Source organism: Fonsecaea erecta (genome assembly GCF_001651985.1).
Source record: "Fonsecaea erecta strain CBS 125763 chromosome Unknown Scaff1, whole genome shotgun sequence".
Lineage (NCBI taxonomy): Eukaryota > Fungi > Ascomycota > Eurotiomycetes > Chaetothyriales > Herpotrichiellaceae > Fonsecaea > Fonsecaea erecta.
Window position 1 is genome coordinate 4,545,978 of NW_017387244.1, and position 24,131 is coordinate 4,570,108.

At 52.2% G+C, this 24,131-nt stretch overlaps 10 protein-coding genes across 10 annotated transcripts; 6 read left to right on the forward strand and 4 right to left on the reverse strand.

Moving 5' to 3' along the window:
- Positions 1 to 354: 354 nt before the first annotated feature.
- On the reverse strand, positions 355 to 1,596 carry AYL99_01629 (hypothetical protein; the record flags this gene model as incomplete). Its single annotated transcript, XM_018833145.1, has 1 exon — positions 355 to 1,596. The coding sequence occupies one exon, from the start codon at positions 1,594 to 1,596 to the stop codon at positions 355 to 357; it is 1,242 nt and encodes a 413-aa protein (XP_018699024.1).
- Positions 1,597 to 2,629: 1,033 nt separating this feature from the next.
- Positions 2,630 to 5,200, forward strand: AYL99_01630 (hypothetical protein; the record flags this gene model as incomplete). Its single annotated transcript, XM_018833146.1, has 1 exon — positions 2,630 to 5,200. One exon carries the CDS (start codon positions 2,630 to 2,632, stop codon positions 5,198 to 5,200), a length of 2,571 nt encoding a protein of 856 aa, XP_018699025.1.
- Positions 5,201 to 5,617: 417 nt separating this feature from the next.
- Positions 5,618 to 6,794, forward strand: AYL99_01631 (hypothetical protein; the record flags this gene model as incomplete). The annotated part of the gene is made up of 3 exons (XM_018833147.1): positions 5,618 to 6,307; positions 6,548 to 6,675; positions 6,752 to 6,794. 3 exons carry the CDS (start codon positions 5,618 to 5,620, stop codon positions 6,792 to 6,794), a joined length of 861 nt encoding a protein of 286 aa, XP_018699026.1.
- Positions 6,795 to 8,260: 1,466 nt separating this feature from the next.
- AYL99_01632 (hypothetical protein) lies at positions 8,261 to 9,079 on the forward strand (the record flags this gene model as incomplete). Its single annotated transcript, XM_018833148.1, has 3 exons — positions 8,261 to 8,367; positions 8,450 to 8,849; positions 8,984 to 9,079. 3 exons carry the CDS (start codon positions 8,261 to 8,263, stop codon positions 9,077 to 9,079), a joined length of 603 nt encoding a protein of 200 aa, XP_018699027.1.
- A 38-nt stretch (positions 9,080 to 9,117) lies between these two features.
- Positions 9,118 to 9,975, reverse strand: AYL99_01633 (hypothetical protein; the record flags this gene model as incomplete). The annotated part of the gene is made up of 1 exon (XM_018833149.1): positions 9,118 to 9,975. The coding sequence occupies one exon, from the start codon at positions 9,973 to 9,975 to the stop codon at positions 9,118 to 9,120; it is 858 nt and encodes a 285-aa protein (XP_018699028.1).
- Positions 9,976 to 10,320: 345 nt separating this feature from the next.
- Positions 10,321 to 11,151, reverse strand: AYL99_01634 (hypothetical protein; the record flags this gene model as incomplete). The annotated part of the gene is made up of 2 exons (XM_018833150.1): positions 10,321 to 11,058; positions 11,110 to 11,151. 2 exons carry the CDS (start codon positions 11,149 to 11,151, stop codon positions 10,321 to 10,323), a joined length of 780 nt encoding a protein of 259 aa, XP_018699029.1.
- A 1,606-nt stretch (positions 11,152 to 12,757) lies between these two features.
- Positions 12,758 to 13,553, forward strand: AYL99_01635 (hypothetical protein; the record flags this gene model as incomplete). The annotated part of the gene is made up of 2 exons (XM_018833151.1): positions 12,758 to 12,977; positions 13,042 to 13,553. 2 exons carry the CDS (start codon positions 12,758 to 12,760, stop codon positions 13,551 to 13,553), a joined length of 732 nt encoding a protein of 243 aa, XP_018699030.1.
- A 1,036-nt stretch (positions 13,554 to 14,589) lies between these two features.
- AYL99_01636 (hypothetical protein) lies at positions 14,590 to 18,988 on the reverse strand (the record flags this gene model as incomplete). The annotated part of the gene is made up of 6 exons (XM_018833152.1): positions 14,590 to 15,443; positions 15,789 to 15,950; positions 16,114 to 17,891; positions 17,941 to 18,700; positions 18,797 to 18,832; positions 18,916 to 18,988. 6 exons carry the CDS (start codon positions 18,986 to 18,988, stop codon positions 14,590 to 14,592), a joined length of 3,663 nt encoding a protein of 1,220 aa, XP_018699031.1.
- Positions 18,989 to 19,671: 683 nt separating this feature from the next.
- On the forward strand, positions 19,672 to 21,651 carry AYL99_01637 (hypothetical protein; the record flags this gene model as incomplete). Its single annotated transcript, XM_018833153.1, has 1 exon — positions 19,672 to 21,651. One exon carries the CDS (start codon positions 19,672 to 19,674, stop codon positions 21,649 to 21,651), a length of 1,980 nt encoding a protein of 659 aa, XP_018699032.1.
- A 449-nt stretch (positions 21,652 to 22,100) lies between these two features.
- On the forward strand, positions 22,101 to 23,441 carry AYL99_01638 (hypothetical protein; the record flags this gene model as incomplete). Its single annotated transcript, XM_018833154.1, has 1 exon — positions 22,101 to 23,441. The coding sequence occupies one exon, from the start codon at positions 22,101 to 22,103 to the stop codon at positions 23,439 to 23,441; it is 1,341 nt and encodes a 446-aa protein (XP_018699033.1).
- Between the last annotated feature and the right edge of the window lie 690 nt (positions 23,442 to 24,131).

The following is a 24,131-nucleotide window of genomic DNA, read 5'->3' on the forward strand; positions in this document are numbered from 1 at the left end:
GTGCATATGCTTGGACAAATCTATTATGTACATGGCGGCATGGCAACTATTTACTCGGCTGAGGGTAGACTACATAGCTGGTGCCTCTCAGCACTTGTTGGGACACATGGACATGGTACGTAGGCTATGTAGGAAAGGATAGGCGCAATGGATTTGCGTTCTAGTAGATGGTATGGCCGTCGCTCACTGTGCCTCTCCACATTTACCACCCTCTAGGAGAAATCAAGTCTGAGCACAGACGTCTTCAAATACTCAAGTATAATTTCAGCAACATGGATGTTCCCCAATTACATTTGGCATCTAGCAACTGTGTAGAAACCAAGCACCCAAGGTGTTCAATCCCTTGTCACTTTTCTAGTCATAAGGATATTCCTCGAAGCGGAAGCTCCATATTCGCCGAGCGTTATCGTCAAAGCCATATCCTTTGGAGCTGGTGGCGCCCATGTGCTGCAAAACGGGTGGAACGATAGCCCAACGGACGAACCCTCCGGCATCTGCAATCTTTTCAATCTGCATGTCGACCAGTCCTTTGGTCTCAATCCTCAACTTGTCCAAGACGTGTGGAACCACGTCTCGGGGAAAGACAAAGCCCTGCGAGCAGCATCCGTATTTGTTCATCTCTTGCACGCCAGGCCTCATGGGCATGGTCGTCTGCTTCCCTGCGAGGAAGACTAAGATGATCATGGCCGGGATGCAGACGAGGGCGATCACAGCCACCACTTCATTGGTGAAGAATTCCAGCTGACTCGGAAAGCGTCTCCTGGTTGTTAACAAAACTGTCAGGAGGAAGACCCAGACATCGAAAGACCAGAACAGATACGTCGGCCACTGTTCGCTGTTCCATCCCAGCAGGTCGTCGGTGTAAAAGAGACGAAGGTACAGCCAATGCTGGCCGGAACGGGCACCGTCCTTCTTGAGTCTAATGAGGGTGAGAGCGTTGAGCAAGCGTCTGAACCAGCCTTCGACAGCCAAGGTATCGTCCTCGACCATTGCAATATAGTGGGCTCCAGTATCAAAACAGTCCTCCAGCAGGTATCTATAGTCGTGAATGGATTTATTCCTGTACCATCCTCCTTCTTCCCATATTCGCAGCTGGTCAAGCTCTGCGGTGTCGTTGGGGTACTGAAGTATTCGATCAGGGAGGACATCCAGCCAGTGTTCGGCGAAGACGGGATGTTTGGCCGGATCAGTGTGACCTATGAGGAAATCAAAGAATATTGAGTCCCTCTCATCCTGCGATAGTCCTGCAAACAACGATCCCACTGTGGTTCGCACATACTGCGTGCCACGACGGGCGACTGTGGCGATGCCTAAGCAGATCAAAGGCGGCTCATCATGATCGACCTTATGCCGTCCTGAGCGACTAATCGAGGTGATGTACTCCTCTGCCTGCGCAGCACGATGTGCCGAGTACTGATGGCCATAGGCGCGACTGGGGTCAAAGAATACAGATGAAGGATCGCGGTAGCTAGTAGACCGGCAATATAACAGCGTGAGCGTATAGAAAAGTGAGAAGGCCCCCAGAACCCAGACCAGTCGAGGGCTGATCCGGTAACGAAAATGCATCGGCCATGAAGACACTGGCAAGAGGTGCATTCTGCATTTGGACTGGGAAGAAGATAGAGACAATACTGGCGAGCTTGCAGTCGACGAAAGCAAGCCCCCAGGCGATGCGCCTGATGCCCCCAGAGTCCATGGCTGCTGGAGCCAGCACCAGTGGCTACAACTAGCTGACTGAGGCTAGTGAGGCCAGGTTTCATTGTCAGTCCAGGCGGGAACTAGATGTTGCCTTACGCAGTAATCGTACGCAGGACATACCTGCTCGTGCTAGTCATTGACGAGTATTAGCTGAAGATTCGCTTCTGGGCCGTGGAAGTGGACAGTGGACAGTGGACAGTGGACACGGCTAGTAGGCTCAGGGGCCCCGGCCACTTCCCGCTCCTTCCGGCCAGCAGCTTGACTGGGCGTCAACGATTCTTCACGGGCGGATCTGCCCAGCCGACCACCTGTCAATCAAACCTTGTCCGAGGCCTCTATCAGAACATCTCGTCAATGTCTGCGTATGCGGTATTTGCCGCAACTGAGATGGTCAATGGCTTCGTCAGAGCCATGTGGTGCTTGGCCGGCTTCATTGTGGCTCACACGACGAGGCTCCCTGAGGCTCCGTGTGCAACTCCCAGACGCTCGAGACACCTCAAGCCATTCCCAGAGCTGGCCCGAATGTCCAGCATTCATATCCGCTGAAGGTACATGGCACAGTCTAGCCTAAGATGTACATAATTGTCCCCGGGCTGTTTCAGAACAAACATGCCACAAGCGCCAATGCAACCTGGGGCCTGTCTAACCCCCTTCCATAGCCTGCATCGCGCCTCACTCCCCCCAGCTCGAGGAAGAGACACGCAAAAGAACACGCTGATGGCTCTCCTCGAGCTCGCTTTCTGGGTCGATACGTCTCAGTGCCCTGCCACCTTGTGGCCACCCCAAACATTGAGAGACCGAATCATGTCCTGGCTGGTCCGACAAAAAAGCATAGATGTGTGTTGCAAGTCCCCTCTTCTATTTGGTCAGCCTCATGCACGCATGTATGTACCTATGTCTACCCTGAAGTAACTTGATCCTTTCCTACATCATGCCATCATTTTCCAGACTATATTCTCTTCTACCCCTTCAAAACCAAGCCGCTGTCCAGCACAATGGAGAGCAGAAGAAGATCATTCTGTCGAGTTCGCTCTGGAAAGCACTGTGGCGGTGCGCGCCTCATGCTCCTCCCATTGCAATCTCCATTGGCATCCTCGCCTTGAGCTTTCACGGAATCTACATCGGCGCAGACTTTGCCTCGCAGACCATCACCTTGATGAGTTTTCAAATCGCAGCCAAGATCCATGAAATCTTTATCGTTGCCAGTTTATCAGTCATTATCTTTCATGCGGTCAGGCATGAGTTGCTGCATGGCGGAGGTCTGCCGCTGGGCCTAGTTGGATCAGGTTTCAACTTTGGCAGCTTTGATTTCTTCTTCACCAAGGAATTCCGTGGTGGATTGTTGAACGTCATGACCCCCGGCGACAGGCTTAGGAAGGCTGGCTTTATCATTCTCCTCTGCGTGGCAGGCCTCATAGCTGCACTCGCAGGTCCTTCAAGCGCCACGCTGATTGTACCTTCGTCCCAAACCTGGCAAGCTGGTGGAACACACTTCTATCTTAATGGCTCTGCGCAGGATTTTTGGCCCTCTGACGTCTCCAGCGATGCATCGGCACTGGTGAGTATGTGCAATGGCTCGACAACCACAGAGCTCGCCATATGCCCTGCAGGAGGCTATCTTTCTATCCGAGAGCACTGGAGCAGAGTAAATTACACCAATTTTCAAACCTACGACGTCCCTGCCTACGCTAAGAAGCTGTCTGGATCTCGATTCTACTGGCCTGTCAGCAGCGCGTCTTCTCCTGTTCCGCCCCGTTATGTCCTGGGCAACGCAAGAAACGTCACTGCCTTCAGCCCTGGCTCGGCTACTTTCTTTGTTCAGCCTCATGCGGCGACTTCAACACTGATGCAGAGAATAGCCAATAAATGGTGGACAGCTTTGGAGTCGCACATGAAGGTCTCTGACAGACAAGTCGACGACCGCAAAATCGGCGTTGACGTACTCTCTGCCATCACAACCGTACGATGTGGTGAGCCTCAGGACTTGCCTGCGTCGGCAAATACAATCCGGTTCCCAGCGATCAGTGGTCGTTTCGATTATGCCGATGGCCCGGATTTGACCGTCGACAGTCTGAACGCCACAGCAGTCGATCATATTCACTTCCATTGGGTTCACCTGCCCGATCAATTTGGTTCCGTCAGTATTGGGGCTGTGCTCGAATCAGCATGGAACATAAACAAGACTTCAAGAGTCGTAGTGGGGTGTTCCGCCCAGGCTGGTTGGGTTCCAACCTCCGTGTACACCGACGAGTACTCCTTTTGGACTGGATGGTACCCGTGGAACATAGAATACGGAGGTCGGATACCATCCTGGCATAACGTCCCGCCGGGCCAGTCACAGCCGGCTACCAATGGGCGAGTTGCTTTCAACGACGATTGGTTGAATTTGCTGAATCCAAACGTAGCAGATGCAGAACTCAGCTCAGAGACGACTTGGACTCCTTCCACCATGGAGAGTATCATCAGTGCCTCCGGTCTAGCTGACGACCTTTCTTCCCACAATGGAACGTCTTTAGCTGAAGCATGGGTCGACGACGGGCAATTGGGTATCAGCCGGACTGTACTGCTCGAGTCAATCATTAGCAGCGTCATTACAGACGGTCTCAGCCGAAGTGGAAGTTATCGCATCTTCGACACCCAGGGATCACCTGCAGAGTGGCCGTTCTCCATGTTCGATCCGCTGCCTGACTTTGATAAGCGCATCATCGATGGCCTTGATGCTCTGCGGGCGCCCTCGCAGTCTGACTCAGATGTCACGACTCTTCGTGTCAAGATGCAGATCACGGGCTTCGCTTTGAAGAGGAGTCTCGAAGGGGCACTCTCAATGGTGGTCCTCCTTGCGCACATTATCCTGGCGATTGGGCACATTGTCTTCGTCATGGTGAAAAGTCAATCCTCGGATAGTTGGGATTCGATCTCGGAACTTGTTGCTTTGTCACAAAACTCGCGCCCTTCCTATGTCGCCCTTGCGAAAACAGCTGCGGGAATCACTGAGAGGCGAACATATGGTCGTCTAGCTAGGATACGGGCAACGTCGACCATCCACCAACCTGATGGCGACCACGTGGAGCTGATCTTCGACGACGCGGACGGAGAGGTCGATCATCTCGATGTTTTGTGTACCGCTTGTCACGGAACCGAAACGGAAAAGCAAAACACGCAGGTCGAAGTCAAGAACGACCGCGGCGAGGATGACAATGATAATCATGATAATAATGATAACGACGACGAAGCACAGTCTGCGAGACAGCCATTGAACGAGGAACTGGACGACACCCCAACCTCGCGGCTTGTGGTACGACAACCGCAGACATGGCCATGTAATCCTGATCAAAGCCCGCCAAGGGACCAGTCTTCTCCCTGGCCTGTCTCTCACGCCAGCCAGAGTCTTCCGCCCCATAGCAGAACGGGCGCCAGGGAGAGTCTGATCGTTCGCGGCAGTGTTCGTGCGCGGCGCCCAGTATTGGGGGAACTAGTCCGCGTGGACCAAGCATATGGCTGACGGGTCTTGAAATATTGCCCTACGCTGAGTGGGACACAAGCGAAAGGCGGGATTGATCTCTGTATAGTATATTTTTGTGATTTTAGTGTGCCAACAAGTCTTCAAAGATGAAATACCAGCTTCTGTCGAGAGAGCACTTGCTATTTGATGCTCGTCCCTACATGCCCAGGGTCATCTTCATTTACCGAAAAGGTAGTCTAATTGCCGTGATATAGCGGCGTGGGCAGTCACCTCGGAGCGCCTGAGTATGAGCGAGCGAGGCTATAAAAGCAGCCACGCATCCTACGATATACGGCTAGTCTCAAGGCCCGCTACGTCCAACCACGAATGGTCCAAACCCCATCGAAACTGTCCAAGGGGAGGCGAAACATCGTCTCTTCACTCAACAATAACTCTTTGCTGCGTCTCTTGACAACGATGAGAAAAAAGCCCGGCAATCGACCCGCCCTCATGCTCGTTCGCAGCCGGAGGTCGCTTCTCTGGTCGCTCGGAGTGATCACCATTCTCGTGTACACGCTGTATTTATGGAATAATTCGCCCGCGCGGCCGCTGCCGCCCATGCCAGGCACCTACCAGTACTTCTCGGAAATCAACTTCGAATACCACACGCACAGCTTCGGCGCCATCAGCCACTGTGATCCGCGGTTTGCCCCGTCGGAGCCGCCGGGTATCGACGAAACGAAGACGGCGCTGTTCGCGCTGATGAAAACCTACGCCGCGACCATGGCCGACCTCCGCGCCGAGACTTGGATCGCCCACGGCACCTTGTTGGGGTGGCACTGGAATCAGAAGTTCCTCCCCTGGGACAATGACATTGACGTGCAAGTCTCGATACAGACACTGGCGGCATTGGCTTCTCACAACATGAGCCAGTATCAGTATCACGTGGCGGGCGAGGACCGCCCCAGGACCTATCTCCTGGATATCAACCCTCACTACACCATCGCATCAACGAAAGATGTTGCGAACAAGATCGACGGCCGGTGGATCGATACCACGAATGGAAAATATATAGATATCACTGCTGTGCACGTCAGTCCTGGCAGGACGGAGCACATTCCGTTCGACCAGGACGTTATCTTCTCGAAGGACGGTCACCGATATCAAGTATGTATAAGGCCTCCTCCTCTAATCTCCACTACCTCCTCTAACCTCTACCTCCTCACGCCTCTGACCTCTACTCCTCTGCCCCCGGCACTAGTGGTGTGTTAGAATTCGTTGGACAGTCTACTCGCCAGATAGTGCTTCACTAGGCTCGAAGTATCCAACGAATTCTGACACCATCCCTTCATACCCAGACAAATGGAACAAGATGGGCTGGGCTGTTGCTAACTGTCTGAGTTGTAGAGGGAGGATTTGTTCCCGTTACAAGACTCAACCTTTGAAGGCATCGACGTCAAAGTCCCACGCAACCCAGCCAAGATTCTGGCCGAAGAGTACGGGAAGAAATCCCTGAGCAACACCCGCTTTCACTGGTACGTTCTCGCTATCCCTTATAAATACCCCTGCAGTCAGTTTTGGCGCGAGTGTTTTCTGACGATATTCGATCAGGCACCGCTTCAACAAGAATTCGAAATTGTGGGAAGCCGAATAGTTCAATCCCACACCCGAAAATTTCCCCCTCAGCACTTTTCATGAGCGCGATTGTCACTGAAAGAGCTACGTTGGCGAGTTTCACTTTCAAGCGACGACAACTCGCCTTCTTGGGTCAGAGGTCCCTGCCGTCTCTTCCATGATGGCAAAAAAGGCGCTTTCACATGTAAATCCGACACTCCTCGTCAAGGACAACTGGCCGGTGCCGACGCCTCCAAGCCGCCTAATATCCAGCAGCAAAGGACAGGGGCTCCCTGATTGCAAATAAATGTCCTGGCTTTATTCCTTCCTTCCTGCGAGCACCCACCACTCGCTGAAAGGCCACAGAGGCGCCTCCTCATCCATACATGCGGGGGTCGACGTGCCCGTTGGGCATGAAACCGGGGAGGGACTCACTCACAGGTGTTGTTGCCCTAACCTACATTAAGGAGGAAGGTTGGGCAAGAAGAGAGAGAGCGACCCTATGTGTGTGTCTGAATGTGTAGGCGCGCCCTTCTTTGAGCCTGAGCCGGGGTCAGAGATACCCAGAAGCTGTCGGACTGTGCGAAGGAGGACCGCCCCCTGCGAACAGAAGTGACATAGTTATAGTAATAGAAGCATGAATAGGACTATAGGACTATGGATGCGCAACCGGAGACAAAAGATCCCAGCGGAGGAGGAGGCCAGGTAATAGGAGGTACGGAGTACATAATAGCGAATCAGACTATTTAGCGCCGAACCCACGAAAAACAAACCCCAAAGATCTATTATGCAGTATCAATACCGAGCGAGCAAGCGCTCTCTACCAAAAAACCCCCGAGATCCCAACCCCCCCCCCCGCGGCAACCCCCCTCGAGCTGCCTTTTTCAACTCATACTGAGCCATACCAGGCTGAAACTTTTTGTCGTTTCGTTGAACCCTCCCCCCCACCCTCCCGGCGAACTTACAACGACAAGATGGTGCGTGTGTGGGGGAGAAAGAGTAAGTAACAATACCTCGTACATTTTAACAGGATTGTCACCGGTAAATGTGTCATCACCTCCTCAGTTATGGGTCACCCATGGGGTGGTTAGTTACCGAATTAGTCATGAGGTCGACGACAAACCCGAGGACCATACATATTGTACATACCATGACGACGAGTGAGGGGTTGCACTACTTAAGTTATTATCCGGAGTACACACTAGGCGAGCTGGCGAGCTGGTGGGGACAAAGAAGGGGAGGGAGTTGCCCGCATGTCCGGAACGCCCTTCCTCGCATGGCAAGATGTCGAGATAGTTCCATTATTAGGAACTGGGAAGGATGATCAAAAATCCCCCGAGGGAGTAAACAATAGTGGAGCGGAGGGAAGGAAGGGAAACTTTCAAAAACATATTACATATATAAAAACACCCTTTAGTAGCAACTCCTCCCCCCTTCCTTCCTCCCCCCTTCACGTTGACGTGGCCCTCGTTTTGGACACAATTCCAGGTCAGCCAGCATCTCACAATGGCCTCCGCGACTCAAGTCAAATCTCTGAGGGAGATGCTGGGCGGTGCGCCCGCCACGGCCTCCCCCAGCGACAGCACACTGATCATCATCGATGCGCAGAATGAGTATGCTTGAACCAAACCACTGCAACCACCGACTCCCCTTTCTCACATCTCGTCTCTGGTCCTGACTTTGGCTGCTGCTCAGATATGCCCAGGGCAACCTGAAGACCGTCAACGTCGATCAGACGCGCAAAGCCATAGCCTCGCTGCTGGAGAAATACCGTGCGGCTGGGGATGGGAAGAACATCGTCCACGTCTGCCACAAGGCACCAGAGGGCGCCCCGATATTCACGCCTAACACGCCTCTTGCTGAGGAATTTGACGAGTTGAAAGCCCGTCCTGGGGAGAAGGTAATCCACAAGGAAGCCATTTCCAGTTTTACCGGCACCGATTTGCATGAGTACTTGACGACTTTGGGGGAGAGGGGGAAGAAGACGGTCCTGACGGGTTACATGGCACATGTTTGTGTGAGCACCACGGCCCGAGCAGGCAATGATTTGGGCTACAACGTCGTCCTGGCCAGTGATGCCATTGGAGATCGAGATGTAAGTCGTTCGTGGACTCCAGTCCTCTCCCTTTCCAATGTCCGAAGCCGACAATGGTCCGGTCGACTCACGCGTCCGTGGCACTTCACCATGCCTTCACGTCAGATCAACATCGTCTCTAACCTCTTGGATAGATACCCGGGTTTGGTGGAGCCGAGGTCACCGAGGCAGTATTGAAGGAGCTGAACGATGCCTTTGGGACGGTTGTCCAAAGCACAGAGATCAAATAGATCAGGAATGAATAGAAAGAATCGTTCCTACACCTGGATTATTTCTCATCCGTGTCATCGGTTTTGCGCCACCAGATCACGGAGCCATGGAACGGCAAGTTTTTGAGGTCTGACTCGGGCAGTACCGCATGCTCATGGCTCCTTTGATACAGGGCTTTTGTGTGAGAGCTTGCGTCTGATTCCTTTTCTCCCTCCCCTGAGTAGTCGAACGACCTATGCAGCCATATTCGAGGAGCTCGAGGTGTGATCTGGCTCTCAACCTCTGGTTCCGCAGCTGGAGAGTAGGCGAACGAATTTCCATCAAGGACTTCGAATCCTCTGGGGTGGTCAACTTTCGTGATATTTAGACTGGTCAGGAAACACGTATCGAGGTCGTTGTAATACGGTTCCTGGGCGTAAGCTTGCAGCACAGGTCCTTGCATTCGTTCTATCGACTGGACCACTGTCCGAAAAGCCGCCAGTTGGAAATAGGCCGACTCGTGTCGGTCAATCCAATGAACCGCGTCGCCGCAGAAGCTGCCTGTCCCGAACACCGCACAGTTAGAGATGCGGCATCCTCTAGTCAAGATCCTGTCTCTTAGGATTTGCTCCAGCCTTCTGCATAGGTCTGTCTTTAGCCATCGCTCTTCGATTCTGGCGAACTGCGCCCGCATCGTCTCGAGCGTTGACCCCTTGACGGGTGGCATTGGCGAAGAGAGCGATCGAAGCCCTCCTACGAGTGTGTGCACTCCGGCGCTCCCATTGGGGATCTGCTCCCACTCGCCCTTGGTCTGGTTCCGCAGCTCAACTGTCGGAGGCGTTGAAGAGTTAGAGGTGACCCTCGTCCAGCCATCATCGTCTACAATTTCCCTTCTCTTGCTATGGATGTTCTTTTTCTTGCGGCTTGTGTGAGGCATTTCTTGGGCGACACCCGTGGGCTGAATCTCGAGGGGAGATTCTGGAGGTATGGCCTACTGGGCAACAAGATATGTGAGGATCGCTGGGTGAGGAAAGGGACGGCTGGTCTGGAGAGGGCTGCATATGGTTCATTGACTGGATAAAACACGTGTGCATACCAAGCGGACCTGGCGTCCCGCCAGAGAATTGTCCGGACCGACAGAACATGTTTATTTACATTGTGGGCACTGAGCAAATATATTTACTTGTGCCCGAATCAAGTGAAATTATCGAGCGTGTGACCGAAGTTCATCCGGGAAGCCTCAGCCTTTGTAGATCTATGTACTCCGTATTCTCCCACAGTCTCACATCCACTGTTTGTTGCCAAAGTGAGACACAAAAGAGCCACCATTCTCTTGGGCGTTGAAATCATGGATCACCTTCACGCACATCTCGGCCGACTCCAACGGAGTCAGAGGTCCTTTCCATTGTGGATACCCCTGCCTCAGCGCTGCGATCACTGGAGGCTCGTCCTCTCCCTCCCAGGTTGCGACGACCCCGGGCGACAGGGCAAAAAACAAAATGCCTTCCTGCTTGTACTTTGCGTTGTACTTGAAAATCGCCATATTTGCCGCAGCCTTGCTGATGGTATAAGGACCGTCGGCAAAGATCCCTGAGTTGACAAGGTCCGGATCAGCCATTCCACTGGAGATTAGAACCACCTTCTTAATAGATCCATTTTTGATGAGCGGAAGGAAGGCGTTGATGGTGTGAATCAGTCCCACGACATTGACGTGGAAAGATTCAACCAGGCCATGCTCCAGGACCTCGGGCGCATCCTCGAACTCGTCGAGAGCCTTGCCTTGGCTTGATTTGTCGATGAACGCTGCGTTGTTGATCAAACAATCAAGAGAACCACCAGTGATCTTAACCACTTGTTCTCTGGCTGCCAACAAGGACTTGTAGTTGGCGATCTCGGCCTGGACCATGGTGACGTTCTTGAGACCATCTGCAGCAACAGCCTTGTCTGCGGCAGCTTTGTCTCGGACAATCCCGATGATGGTGTTCTCGGGCCTTTGGGCCAGATACTTCACAAAACCATACTGTGGAGGAATCAGTAGAGTCTGGTGGGAATGTTTTGATTTCTGACTTACTCCAAGGCCACGATTGGCGCCTGTTACCAAGTAAGATGGCATGTTGATCTTTGAAGACTTTTGCAGCAAATCTATCACCTGCTATCTATTCTCGTAAGACGTGCTCTCGGGAAGATTTTGTTAAGATTGTCGGTTGATGAGTAGTGCTGTCGACCGACCACCACATCCTTCGGTCCAGTCAACCACAATATATAGACGGGGCGGCACGCTCGAAGTTTCCATCGGAGCTGTCTATTTGTAAGCGACGGACGGTTTACATCACTGTCTTTGCAAGCAACACGGTGAAGGTCGGTATTGCACTCGTCCGGATGCATTTGAACTGGCTTACTTGAGCCATATCGGCGAAGAGGAGAAGAGGCGGGCCGAAAGACATGGAAAACAATAAATTGAAATCCACAAGGTACTCAGACATCCAAGACAATGGACCAGATCAATCAGTGTTGTTGAGCATCAAGTTGGAGCGTCAAGGCGAGGCTGAAGAGGGTAGTCACAAAGAAATATAGCCTTGTCCGAACGAAGGATTGGAGATTCATACATAAGAACAGGCCAAATGTGGCAAAGCCGCACTCGGATAGCAGCAACACTATCCAGAGCTAACCAAGTAGGTGGTAGCCAGGCCAAGGAACATTTGGCAGCACAAAGGGATCGATTGACGTGTCGAATCACGAGCGTCAGGCCCGCCATTTGGGGAGACGTGAACCTCGTAGTCCGGAGTAAGACCTAAGAAGAGCCGTTTCCCACCTTTTCCGGAGCGACTGGCTGGTGGCGGCTTGCTAGAGTGATTGACTTTGCATCTTCTCTCCTGACTACCGCCACCATAGTGCTTGCAATCTGTGCAGCCGCCCTGGGTTGTGTGCGTGGTGTTGAGATAAGGGGACACCAGACACACAGTCTCGCTGCTGGTCAGCCGAGGAGAGACTCCGAAAAGTGATTGACAATGAACTTGGATGGGCGGGAGAAGGGGAAGACAGGTGAGGTGAGGTGGAAAGGTGGAAAGGTGGAACCAACACCTGCATCTCCCATATCCTCGTCACATCTGGGCGCTTAGCAAGGTTGATTTTCTCTCCAAGCACCAGCCGGCGACAGTCCAATTCTATCCCCCACATGTCCACCCAGGCTGCTGCTGGCCAATCGATGCCACCCGACGGACATGTACCAGCTGGTGCTCTCTCGTGCCTCGCGTCGAATCACATCCGCCATCACAGATGCTCTCGACCTGTCAACCCTGCTTTCTACCATTCGCACTCTCCGAAAAGTGGCACCCGTCCTCACAAACCACTCACAGCTGGCCCTACACACAATTCTCACATCCCGAAAAGCCCAGTCACGGCGTTTCTGGGCGGTTGCCCGTCTGGCCTAATCATGCGGCCCTGCATTACTCCATCCCACCCGGCCACAGGGGAAAAGACCTAAATAACAATCCGATGCGCTCGCTATCATGGCTTCTCGAGGGTCTTCCATCTCGACAGCAGCTCTCCCCGCCTGCGACCTCGTTGGCCTTGCCTACCAAGCTTTCCCTCGACCAGATCGGCCACCAAGTCAGCAATAATACTTGAAGAACACTTGACTGTGCAATCTTCCTCTTGACAACCGTCCATACCGCAGTCTCAGGAAGTCAGCCGACGTGAACAAGAGGGACCTTGTCACGATGCCTTGCAGTTCGACTGTCAGAATGCTACTTGTTCTCCTCTCGCTCCTCGGCCTCGTCTCTGCGCACACGGTCATCACATATCCTGGCTGGAGGGGAGACAACCTGAAATCGAATGGCACCACAGTAGAAACAAATGGGCTGGGACAATATGCGATTGGGAACTCCGTCGCACAACAGGACTATCTTTACCCTTATGGAATGCAATGGATGTATCCGTGTATGTGTTTCATGACCATTCTGCCCTTGTCACACAGGGTCACTGACCTGGTTCACTGTTTCAGGCGGCGGTATGCCCACCTCGGAAAATCGAACCAAATGGCCTTTGAAAGGCGGTGCGGTCGCGTTCCAGCCGGGCTGGTTCCAAGGCCATGGAACCGCCTTCATTTACATCAATCTTGGTCTCGGGACTACTCCTCAAAATATGTCCAATGTCATGCTCAACGGAGTGCAAATTATTGGGCCCAGCAAAGATCCATACCCAGGAAGTTTCTGCTTCCCACAAGTTCCCCTTCCTGCCAACGTCACGGTCAATGTCGGAGATAATGCGACCATCCAACTTATCGAAACTGCAGTTCATGGTGCCGCCCTGTACAATTGTGTCGACATCACCTTTGCTGAACCCGAAGATGTCCCAGAAGTCAATGCCAGCAACTGCTTCAACTCAAGTCAGATCACGAGCAACCTGATCTTTACAACCTCGTCTTTGTCATCAGACTCAATAGAACTATCAACTAGCCGGTTTGCCTATCTGAGCACGGCAGTGGCCGTGACTCTCGGCCTGCTACTCCTGTGACTTTGAGAAGATTATAACAATATACTTTGGATAATGAATCGGCAGGGGTGGGAGTGGCCGGTTAGCTTCCCAGCTCCAACAGGACCACCCTGGCCAACCCGAGACAAACACCCTCGTCCTCCACCTCTCTCCTACAACATTTGGAAGGTCGATGCCACCCGTTCGCTCAAAATCGTGACCTCCGTTCAAAGGCCGACACTATGCAAGATTACCACAGCAGAGACGAGCAAAGCGATGCCATTATCTACATCTTAGCGCGCATTCACAGCGACCGGGAAGGTGAAGTTTACTGGATTGACTTGTTGGGATTATGGCACACTGCACTGGCGCTTGGAGGCAGCAGGGGAGGGAAGGGGGAAGTCCGGTTTTCTGGTGGTTACGACGAAATGATGAGATCAGACCATATCCCGCTCCGCGTTTCACTGGGACGCGCCGATTTGTGTGAAGGAATATATCCAAGCACGTGGTTTTTCATGTGAATGTGTCCAGCCATGGCGACAGAGACAAGGCTTTGGGGATATGGTCATGTTTGAATATCCGAAGGTCTTCCGTGTGCCTGCCTGCCTGCCTGCCGCTGGGGAAACGGAGCATCCCCATTGTCTACTACTTCAACGCATTGCACAAAGCAGGCTCCGCAAAGACTGTTTAATACCCTGTAGATTTATTTACCCGTCAAAACTCTAGCTTATGATTTGATGAAGCCGAATATGAACGAAATCAAGCATGTATTCGCATACGGACGTAGAGTCTCCCGTCATTATTAATACTCCCTCGCTCAATGCCATAGGCAAGCTAAGGTACCTCTCTAATCCTGCTCAGTCAGGGGATATCTCCATCACACATAATGACTCTTTTGTGCCCCGCCTTCGCTGGTCTTGTGCACAGACTGTGACATGTCCCTGGTTTAGCTGCACTCGCCGATGCCGATGCCCCTGCAACGCCCTTTCGACCAAGGTCTGGCAGCGGTGGTAATACGCCTCTACTCTAACAACCAATCCCAATGGACAAATGGTCTTGTTGCCCCTGTCGCATTCATTCAAGAGTTCTGGAAATACATATCAACCTCCTTCAAGTCATTCAGAATATCGTTGGCGGTCTTCCGGGATTTGCCACCCTCTTTTGATTGTTGTTCCATTCCCGGAGGGGTCGGTTTATTGCGCCCCGTGAAAATGCTGAATTCTGACTCGCGCTCCTCCTTATCATTCTCTGACTTTGCTGTCACGCTTTGAGAGTTTGGGACTTGATTCATCTGTCTGATAGTGTACATTTTGTCTTCAGTTTGAGTGTCGAGTGTGTCGGGGCACAATAAATCTTCGCCGTGGGCCGGTTGTGGGTGAAATTCGTGCAAGTATCGTGTTCTGCCATTGTTTATGGCTACAACAGCTTCTTCCTTGAGTGGCAACACCTGAGAGTTCGCCTGATGCTCCCAGTGGGATCTTGGATATGAAGCTGGCTCGACTCCGAGGAGTCCGCTTCGGTGTTTGCGAGGCGGTGTCTGCGACTTGAGCAGATTTAGACGTTCGTCATCAGCGAAAAAACCTCCCTCTGCAAAGTCTTTCCAGCCCTTCCGAAGCTCCCCCTGTTTTTGTGGAGACAATGAATTGCTTTCAAGTGTCTTTTGCGATGCCGGACTCGAAGTTGCGCATCCCCGGTCGTCGGCATTCGACAGTCCCTGCTGCGTGGGTAGCAATAAACCAATAAAAGGGGGCAATGCTGGGATATGGCGCGGTTCAATACCACTTCTACTCTCGAGAGGAATCGCCTGTAGAGGTAAGCAAGACGCACTGCCGGTATGGGTGAATTTCTGACCATTGATCTTTGAACCCCATACATCCTCATGTTTATGGTCTCCCTTGACAGTCATGTCAGGCAACGATCCGCCAGGCCCATCTGCTATCGCTTCAGCTTGGTTGAAATTCGCGAATACCTCACAAGCGCAAAAGCATGTCTGAGAACACAGGCGGCTACACCCATGGCCACACAGCAGCGTCTTGTGACAATCGTGTGCACATTGAACGTCGTCGTGAGAGTATTGATGACAAGGCAGAGGGCAATGGTGACCACATCGCAAGATCTCCTCGCAAGGCTGCATGCAACCCCCTTCATTGTTCTCCCAGTCTGTTGAATATTTCATCAAGGTTGTCCTGTTATGGCGTTTGCATTGAATAGGGAGGACATCGCCCAATCGCTTGGGATTTGCTTCGAGCAGTGTGAGAACATTGTGCCACAAGTTACTCCCACGCATGAGACTGGCAGAGTTTCCAAAAAGGTAGAAGCCGTATTTCGCCCGCGAAAGAGCTACACAGGTTCTATTGCTGTTGGACAAGAAGCCGATTTTGCCCTCCTCATTGTTTCGCGCCAGAGACAGAATGACAATGTCGTTTTCTTCTCCCTGGTCTATGGTAATGTCAGAATCAAGCCGCCAATGAAGTCAGTGGTTTTGAAGTTTGACAGGATTCGGGGGTAAGGCCACGGGTGCCGAACCTAGCATCTCTCATAAAAGAGAACCAATCCACAGGGCGACGAGTAAAAGCAGGGCTGTATGAGACTACCAACTTACAGGAATCGACAGTTTTCACGTTGAGTTTGATGCCCCGAAATTCTGGGAAAGCTTTCAACTCAATGAGTAGACGTTTGCGTTGTCCGTTGTAGAAGGTCAGTATGGTGATCTGCGACGGGTCGACACCATTCCTGCAGAGGTATCGGTAGAACCCAGCCACGAATTTGGCCTCTTCCGAGTTGTATGTCGAGAGGGACTCGTCTTTCGCATCCCACCAGTCATGGTCGAAGAAGAAAGATTTGACATTGCCCATACCCCATGCCTCGACTGAACGATCGACGACACTATGATGATCCATCAAATGCGGATAGAGGACAGAGATGAGTCGGCGAAATTCGGGCATCATTCGACGCTGGTGGAGCAGCATTTTGAAAGGCATGTTGTTCTGCACAAGTCTTTCAAACAGTGACACATTCAGGTTGAAGGGTTTGCCTTCCAATTCTCTCACGCTACAGTGACCTTGGAGCTGTTGATGATCTCCTACTAGGATGAGATGTTCGAGGCTTTCCATGCATGCGACCGCGATGGGCCCTTCCAGGACCTCGGCTGCCTCTTCGATGAGGATAATCTTTGGTTTGATAGCTGCAACGAGAGGTCTGTACTTGCTCAAGCCAGTGGTTGTCATGCCGATAACAGAGGCTCGTTGGAGATAGACAATATCTTGTTCCCATTTGCCAACAAGATTGTCTTTGACGTGCTGGTCGTAGATCACAGCTGCCTTACGGAACTTGGCTGTAATTGCGTCCGTCGCTCGTGATCGAATAATATGGTAAACAGCGCCGCGGTAGGATGACGGAATCTTCCACAAGTCTGAAACCGTATCCAGCAGCTTCGTCGCCCTGGCGAGATTCGTTGCCGTCGAAGGCGGAACAGTGAATCTGTCGAGGAGCTCTTTCCACGGGCCTTTTAGCAACTCAATATCCTCCGCATCATTGATTCCTGTAGAATCTTCATGTTCTCTGAGCTGCTCGAATTCGAGATCGTCATCTTCGACTTCCTCAAAGCCGTACTTCTCTTGTGTGTACTTGACCTCGAACGGCACAAGTGCTTTGTCCAGCCACAATTTTATAGAGCCTTCTTGTGCGGTGGTTGCAGAAACCCATCGAGACGCACCAAGCTCGAGCGACTGGGCTTGTTGAGCGCTGATAGCTCCCAGCTTTTCGAGCATCTTAGGGCCAGAAACTAAATCCGTGGACCATGGATCTGGCCCCGTCATAACAAAAGGTTCCAAGATCTCAGTCATGATGTGTGTTTGTTTGGTCAGAAGGTTATTCGTTCTGCCTAGCAATCCGCCTGGAACTGGCTTCAGTCGCTCGCTTTTCCGAAGTGCAAACAAAGCCCGTTTCTGAACGTCGGGATTGGACGAACGACCTCCCAGTCGAACATAGTTAGGTTCAACGGCCGAGATATGCTGCAAAAGCTGGTCGAGCGCGTGATTTGTCTGAGCAGCAATGACTATAGGTGGATCTGATTCCGTCTTTCGATTCGCCAGCAGAATCTCAAGTGCGATTCTCGAGATATATGTCTTCCCTGTCCCAGGTGGGCCTTGGATAATGGCCAGTCTCCTGGTAAGAATCTCTTTCAGAGCCTCCCATTGCGTATCGTCTAGTGACTCGGCGGGAGCCGGAGGCCAATCTTTGGTAACGTCCACACTGGAGTATTCTTGCTTCTGCGCCGGAGTCGCAGCTGCGCTCAGGTCAAGAATAGGATTCTCTTGAATGTAGGCGGGAGCTTGGACAGAGGGGAAAAGATGGCAAATGTGATCGTGCATGGGGAAGCTAGGAGACATTAGCGTAGGAAGGCAAATGTTGCGTCCGCAGCACCTACGTCTCTTGGCTTAGCTTCTGCAAGGCTTTCAATGTGTGACGGTGCGCTTCAAAGTATCCTTGCTTTGCTTCGATCATGAGCCATTCTTTCTGGGGGTCAAGCTGGATTTCTTCGGGGCGCGAGAAATATATGTCGACCTCCGGAGGTTCGCACAACAATCCAGCCAGTGGCCTTGCTGCGATGACAGCCACAACCACCTCATTCAAATCTATGCTCTTGGCTTTTGCTGGGATGAGTGCAACAATAGTGCCACTGACAAGTCTCTTACTGTTGGCCCATTTGATGCGTTTTCCTGCTCGATGTGTTGTGAATTTGATCCTGGCAGCAAGTCCTCGACGCGCAAAAGTAAAGCCGACAATGTGGACTTGGTCGTATACCGAGTACTTGTCGGTGTCACCAGTCGCCGGGTCCTGGCAGAAATCCTGGAAAGCATCACGAAGGCAACCGACAGCGTCCTCCCGAAGTAGTTCAAAATGGGTTTTCAGGTATCGGTCCTTGCTCTTGTAGGGGATGTCAATTTTGTTTGGATAGAGACTGGCTTCGTTAACTACCAGTTCTTGCTTTGTAGGCACCTCGTCTTGAGAAAGCCAGGCATCCTTATCGGATGTAGAATGGATCTGTTTTTGTTTCTGGTGGTAGTCACGAATATCCAAACAGAGAGTGGAGACGGGTCCGTCCTCGGGTGTATTCCTCAAGGCATTGTGACTGTTTGGATAACAGCGACCATTTTTGAAGCGCTCTGACAACTCTGCATCCATTTCTGGACAGTGTCAGCAAGTTACATCCAACGAATATTGAGTGGTGGAAGTCTAGATTCTGTGGAATTTGAGGAGTATAGATGTGATTTTGTACGCACCTCCGCTTCCAAGCAAACCAAAAGAACTGTTGTTGTCTATATGGGCATTATGTCAGTGATGGGCCGAGCTGGAGAGTAGGGGTGTACACGAATGGGTCGTGATGATGGGTTGATCATACCAACACCACTTCTCTCACGGGGATGATTCCCTCGCTCTCGTCCATCACTGGTTGGTTGTCGTCCTGACACCATGGTGTTGGAGCCTCAGACGTGCTTGGAACGTGATAGAAACAGTATCTATCAGCCGTTCAGAATAGCAGGGTCGGATGGAACGGCGACTCTCTCTTCTGGTCAGTGGAAGAAAGACATGGGACGCATATGAACAGTTAACAGAGGCCAGGGCGGTTCAAAAGCAACAGGGAGCCTAGAACTTACTCAGCACGTGATAAACAAAAACGAACAAGGGAAGCAAACTGTTCCCTCCCCAGGCGGAGGGTAGTATGTATCAGGTTACAATCAGCATTGAGCACGTAAACAGAAGGCTTCGTGCTGGAGCTGTATCTGCATCAGATAGCTGCATACTCAGTCCAGAGGTCTGGGAATGGCTCAGATAATTGAGAGAGAACCAAAAAGACATGAGCGATGAGAGCCAACAGGTTGGACGACCAAGACAGATGTGCAGATGTGCAGCCTTTCGATATTGGCAGTTGTTTGCTTGAACAAACCCGGACCGGAGAATCATATAATCCGAAGACGCTAATCCGGGGATGGAATAGTGGGACAGCAAGAACCCGTTGCTCTGAGGGCCCTTCACTGTTTGAGAAACATCCTCAACACAGCCAATCCCAAGATCATCAAACCATTCGTACTTGGATGCAGTATCTAGCGATTCCTGGACAGCCCGCGCCGCAAAATTCAGGCCATGAGTCAGCATAATGCCCGCATTTGACGAGGACGACGACCGATCCCAGGATGGGAGTTTCGACAACGACAATGACAATGACAACGACAACGATGAGACAATGCAAGATCTTGACGATGCGGAAGTCGATGCTGACGGTGACGGGGACGGAGACATGGATCAAGATGTAGATGGCGATGGTGACGGGGACGGAGATGGAGATGGCGAGGCTGACGGTGAGGCTGACGGTGAGGCCGAGGCCGAGGGCGATGGCGATGAAGATGAAGATGCGGAAAGCCAGTCTGAGCAGTCCGACAACGAGGATGCTTCTGGCGAACAGAATGCAACACAAGGAGGTGCCCAACTGGCTTCATCCACACAACTTGACTCTTCCCGAGCTGCCAACGAATCAAATATCTCCCCAGAATATCTCGAAGCACCCACGTATGATATCGTCCCAACTATCGCCGCTCCTCACAGCACATCTATCAATGCCGTCACATCTACTGGAGATATGCGATGGGTTTTCACAGGAGGTTCGGATGGCTACATTCGCAAGTTCAACTGGGTAGATACGGTCAACTTCAAACTCGCCCTTACGGTCGCCCAACGGCACCCCTTCGTTGACAGTGTGGTAAAGGCAGGGGTACTAATGACTTACTGGGAGAACTGGGACGCTCGCCCGACCACCACACAAACCTTATCTCCTGTATACTCCCTGGCATGCCATAGTCAAGCGCTGTGGCTACTGTCTGGCACTGCATCAGGTCCCATCAGACTGCAGTCTATCAGACACGATGAAGGCAGAGAGATCGCCTTGCTGCAGAAACACACGTCCGCTGTCTCAGTCCTGACAATCTCCTCCGATGAGAAGAGTTTACTCTCCGGAAGTTGGGATAAAACAGTCTTGGACTGGGATCTAAACACGGGTCAAGTACGTACCACATTTGCCTCCAGCGCCAGCCAGATATCCTCCATCGAAGCTCGTCCACTGTCGTCGGTACCAGTTCCAGTCGAATCAGGGGAAGTTGTTGTATCCAATGGAACCTTCTCGTCCAACGACGGTAAATCCCTTACCAATGGTGTCAAAATTGAGCCCGCGAGTCACAGTACTCAGGAACATCCCGCTGTTGCTACTCCAGATTCTCTCTTCGATGACGATGACCTCTTCGGAGGCGGGGCTGCAGGAGTCATGGGTAATGGCAGTGACCTCAACGACGCTTTTGGCGAAGAGGATGATGAAATGACGCGCGCAATGGCAAATGGTCCCCAACCAGAAGATCCCGTCGATCATCCCATGCTGGATTCTGCGGATCTACCCGCTCCTGAAGCCACAGCTACCTCTCAAGATGACTCAAACGCCCCAAAAAACCCCTCGGAAGTCGTCAATGGCGTGCCGAGTACCCCTGAGCAGCCGCTCGTGAACGGCTTGCCCCACGCGGAGGACCTCGAAAGGCAGGAAGACAACCAGAACGACACTCAGGATAGTGAAGCCCCGATTACGTCTGACTCTACGTTTCTCGCGACGTCTATTGACGGGGCCATCCGTGTCTGGGATCGAAGACAATCGAAACCAGTCGCGCGTGTTCTGCCACGGAACACCCCTCCTTGGTGTTTGAGCGCGTGTTGGTCCCCGGACGGCAACTTCATCTACGCCGGACGGCGAAATAACACTGTGGAAGAGTACGACCTACGCAAGGGCCTTAAGGGCCCTGAACGAGTATTTCGATTTCCAAATGGAAGCGGTGCGGTCACATCAGTAAAGGCTATGCCAAACGGACGCCATCTGATATGTGCTTCCTATGATATCCTACGGTTGTATGATCTGAAAGAGTCACAGTCTCAACGATCAACGGTCCCGTTCTTGATCGTGCCCGGGCATCGCACTGGGGTTGTATCACATCTGTACCTTGATCCAGCCTGTCGGTTCATGCTCTCTGCTGGAGGCAACCGGGGTTGGGAAGGTGCTTCGACCGAGGTGCTTCTGGGCTATGAAATAGCTCCTGGCCGATGAGCACCGTCAGCCGTCCTTCGTCTGCCCAGATTGAAGAGAAGCTCTGGGACAGCCTTTCCTCTCTTTGTGGACCAAACAAGGCGGTGGCAGACGGAGACACAAGGAATGTCTTTCGGCTGACAAAGGCACGTCGATGCCTTCGATTGTTAACAAAGACCTATTTATCCTACCCCTCAAAGGAGCTCAGCTGCCTGGACGGTGAGGTGTTCGACAAAGACGACCCGAGGTGGAATAGTGACGTGTCTACGCTGCGCAGTATCCTCTTGTGTCGTGGACAGAGGCACTGAGCACGGCAGCGGCAGAGTGGCCCGCGTAGTCACAATGTGTGAGCCTGTGGCTTTTCTGCCGATCCTTATAACAAACACCTCGACTCCTTCACCTTTCCACTGTTTATACACAGCAAACACGACCGCCTCACTGCCAGACCACAAACCACTTCCGTCCTTACAATGCCTAGCACGCACGGCTTCGAGTTCTTGGTTGAAGGTGCTGACGGTGTGCCCTTTGCCACGTATGATACTAGACCTTTGGGCCGGCGGATCATCACCACCAAGATTCAAGCCAAAACCGGCGTGAGATTCAACATTCGAGTCAGACCGCACCTTCCATTCCCTGAAGCGAACGATGCATCTCCCGACGAAGGCAGGTACAACATGAGACCCTCCACGCGACCGGCTCAAGTGGCAGGTGAAGGAGACGCCAAACCATCGAGGGCAGCTGCGAAGCCAGAAGATGAGTTCCATTATGTCGCTTTTGTGTATTTGGACGGCAAAAAGAAAGCCGAGAGCACCTGTAATCTCGTCGTGGATCCTAAGGACAGTAGGTATCATGAAGAGGGATACCTAATGGTGGGCCGATTCTCTCTGGCGGATGATTCTGCGACTCAGAATAGGTCGGACCAGGACTTGGAGGCAAGCATGTCGGTCTCTCCGTGGGTGTTTTCAGAGAGGGGAATCGATGTTCTGATGGGTCGCATGGACATCTCCCGAGCCGATCCTGATATTCCGTCAACGGCAATGGAGCGGGACTTGGTTGACCTGACCCAAGCAATGGGTAACGACAACTTACGTGGAGGCGCCAATGCCAAGCGAGGACAGATTGAAATTAAGATTGTTAGAGTCGTGCCTGATGGCGAAATACGCCCGAATCAATACTGGAAGCGAGACGAAGAGGAAACTCCTAAGAATAACGACGACAGAACACACGATGTCATCATCGATAAGGATCAAGAGCACCGCATCAGCATGATCAGCACCAAATACCGCCGATACCGACCAGACGAGGCATTCCTATGCAAAGCCATCTTCCAATACATGGACATTGCCAAACTTGTAAGCCTTGGGCTATGCAATGTAAAAGGGGAGGCGATCGATCGTCGTCAGAAGAACGCCATCGGCAGTCCACTGTCAATCTTGCCCAGCGGTCGTGGCCCACAACGCGGTCAATTGAAGCGCTTGATAAGTCTTAAACGAGAGCAGGGTGAGCACGGCGGTCTGGAGATGGCTAAGTCCTTGTCAAGCAATGACGAAGAATCAGCTTCTGACACCACGAGCGACTCTGATGTGCCTCGGCGAAAGCGTCGTGCAGGAATTAGAGGACGCAAGGCAATGGCGTTGAAGGAAAAGAAGACACTTCAGGAGCGAGAGACGGCGACACTGAATCCATCCACCAGCAACCTCAGTTTGGTGCCGAACAAACAAGATTCAGGAACCGAGGAAGCCAATGCCCACTTGCAGCTGGTCCAAGCAGATATTGGAGGGGATCATGTCGAAGCACAAGGAGTGGAATAGATCAATATGGACTCGGGTGGATTCATTGCTCAGGGCAGAGCTTGCAAAGACCCGGGACCATGTGCTTGTTACCCCGTGGCATTCAAGGTTATTTATTGTCCGAAGCGGAGCATGGGGCGCAAAACACTGGCGATATCTTGATTGGAGGAGGCGGACCAGTTGGCTTGTAGCTAGTGACGCTGAGGCTTGGATGGTTCACAAGGCAACCGATCCCACGCTGTGTGCTGTGTCGGCAGTGCGCAGTCCGTTCTGATGTTAACGGTCGAATGGACACAATTTCAACCATTGCAATTAATGCCCTTTCTCTTCCTCTGAGGCTTCCTTACTGATGGGCCGAACCACTCGTTTAATGCATTGAGTCCCCCGACTCCTAACTGTTTTTGAGTGGCTCGCACTCCGGCTGACACTATCACTGTTTCAGCCCGTCTCTTCTGTTTGGCTGCGCCCCCTTCCTCCCAGATACACCCCGTATCCATCAACGCTGCAGGATACCACACACACACTGCGGCCAGACAGCTGCGCCCATTCCCAGCCCGACTGCAGCAAACTTGGCTCAAAGACCCATGTGTTGCTAATTTGGAACACTTACACCATCAATCAGACATACTCGGTACACCTCACCTGTCCATGTTCGGGCGGTCAAACAGGCGCTGGAGTGATTCCTACCACCAGCTACACTACCCCATACCG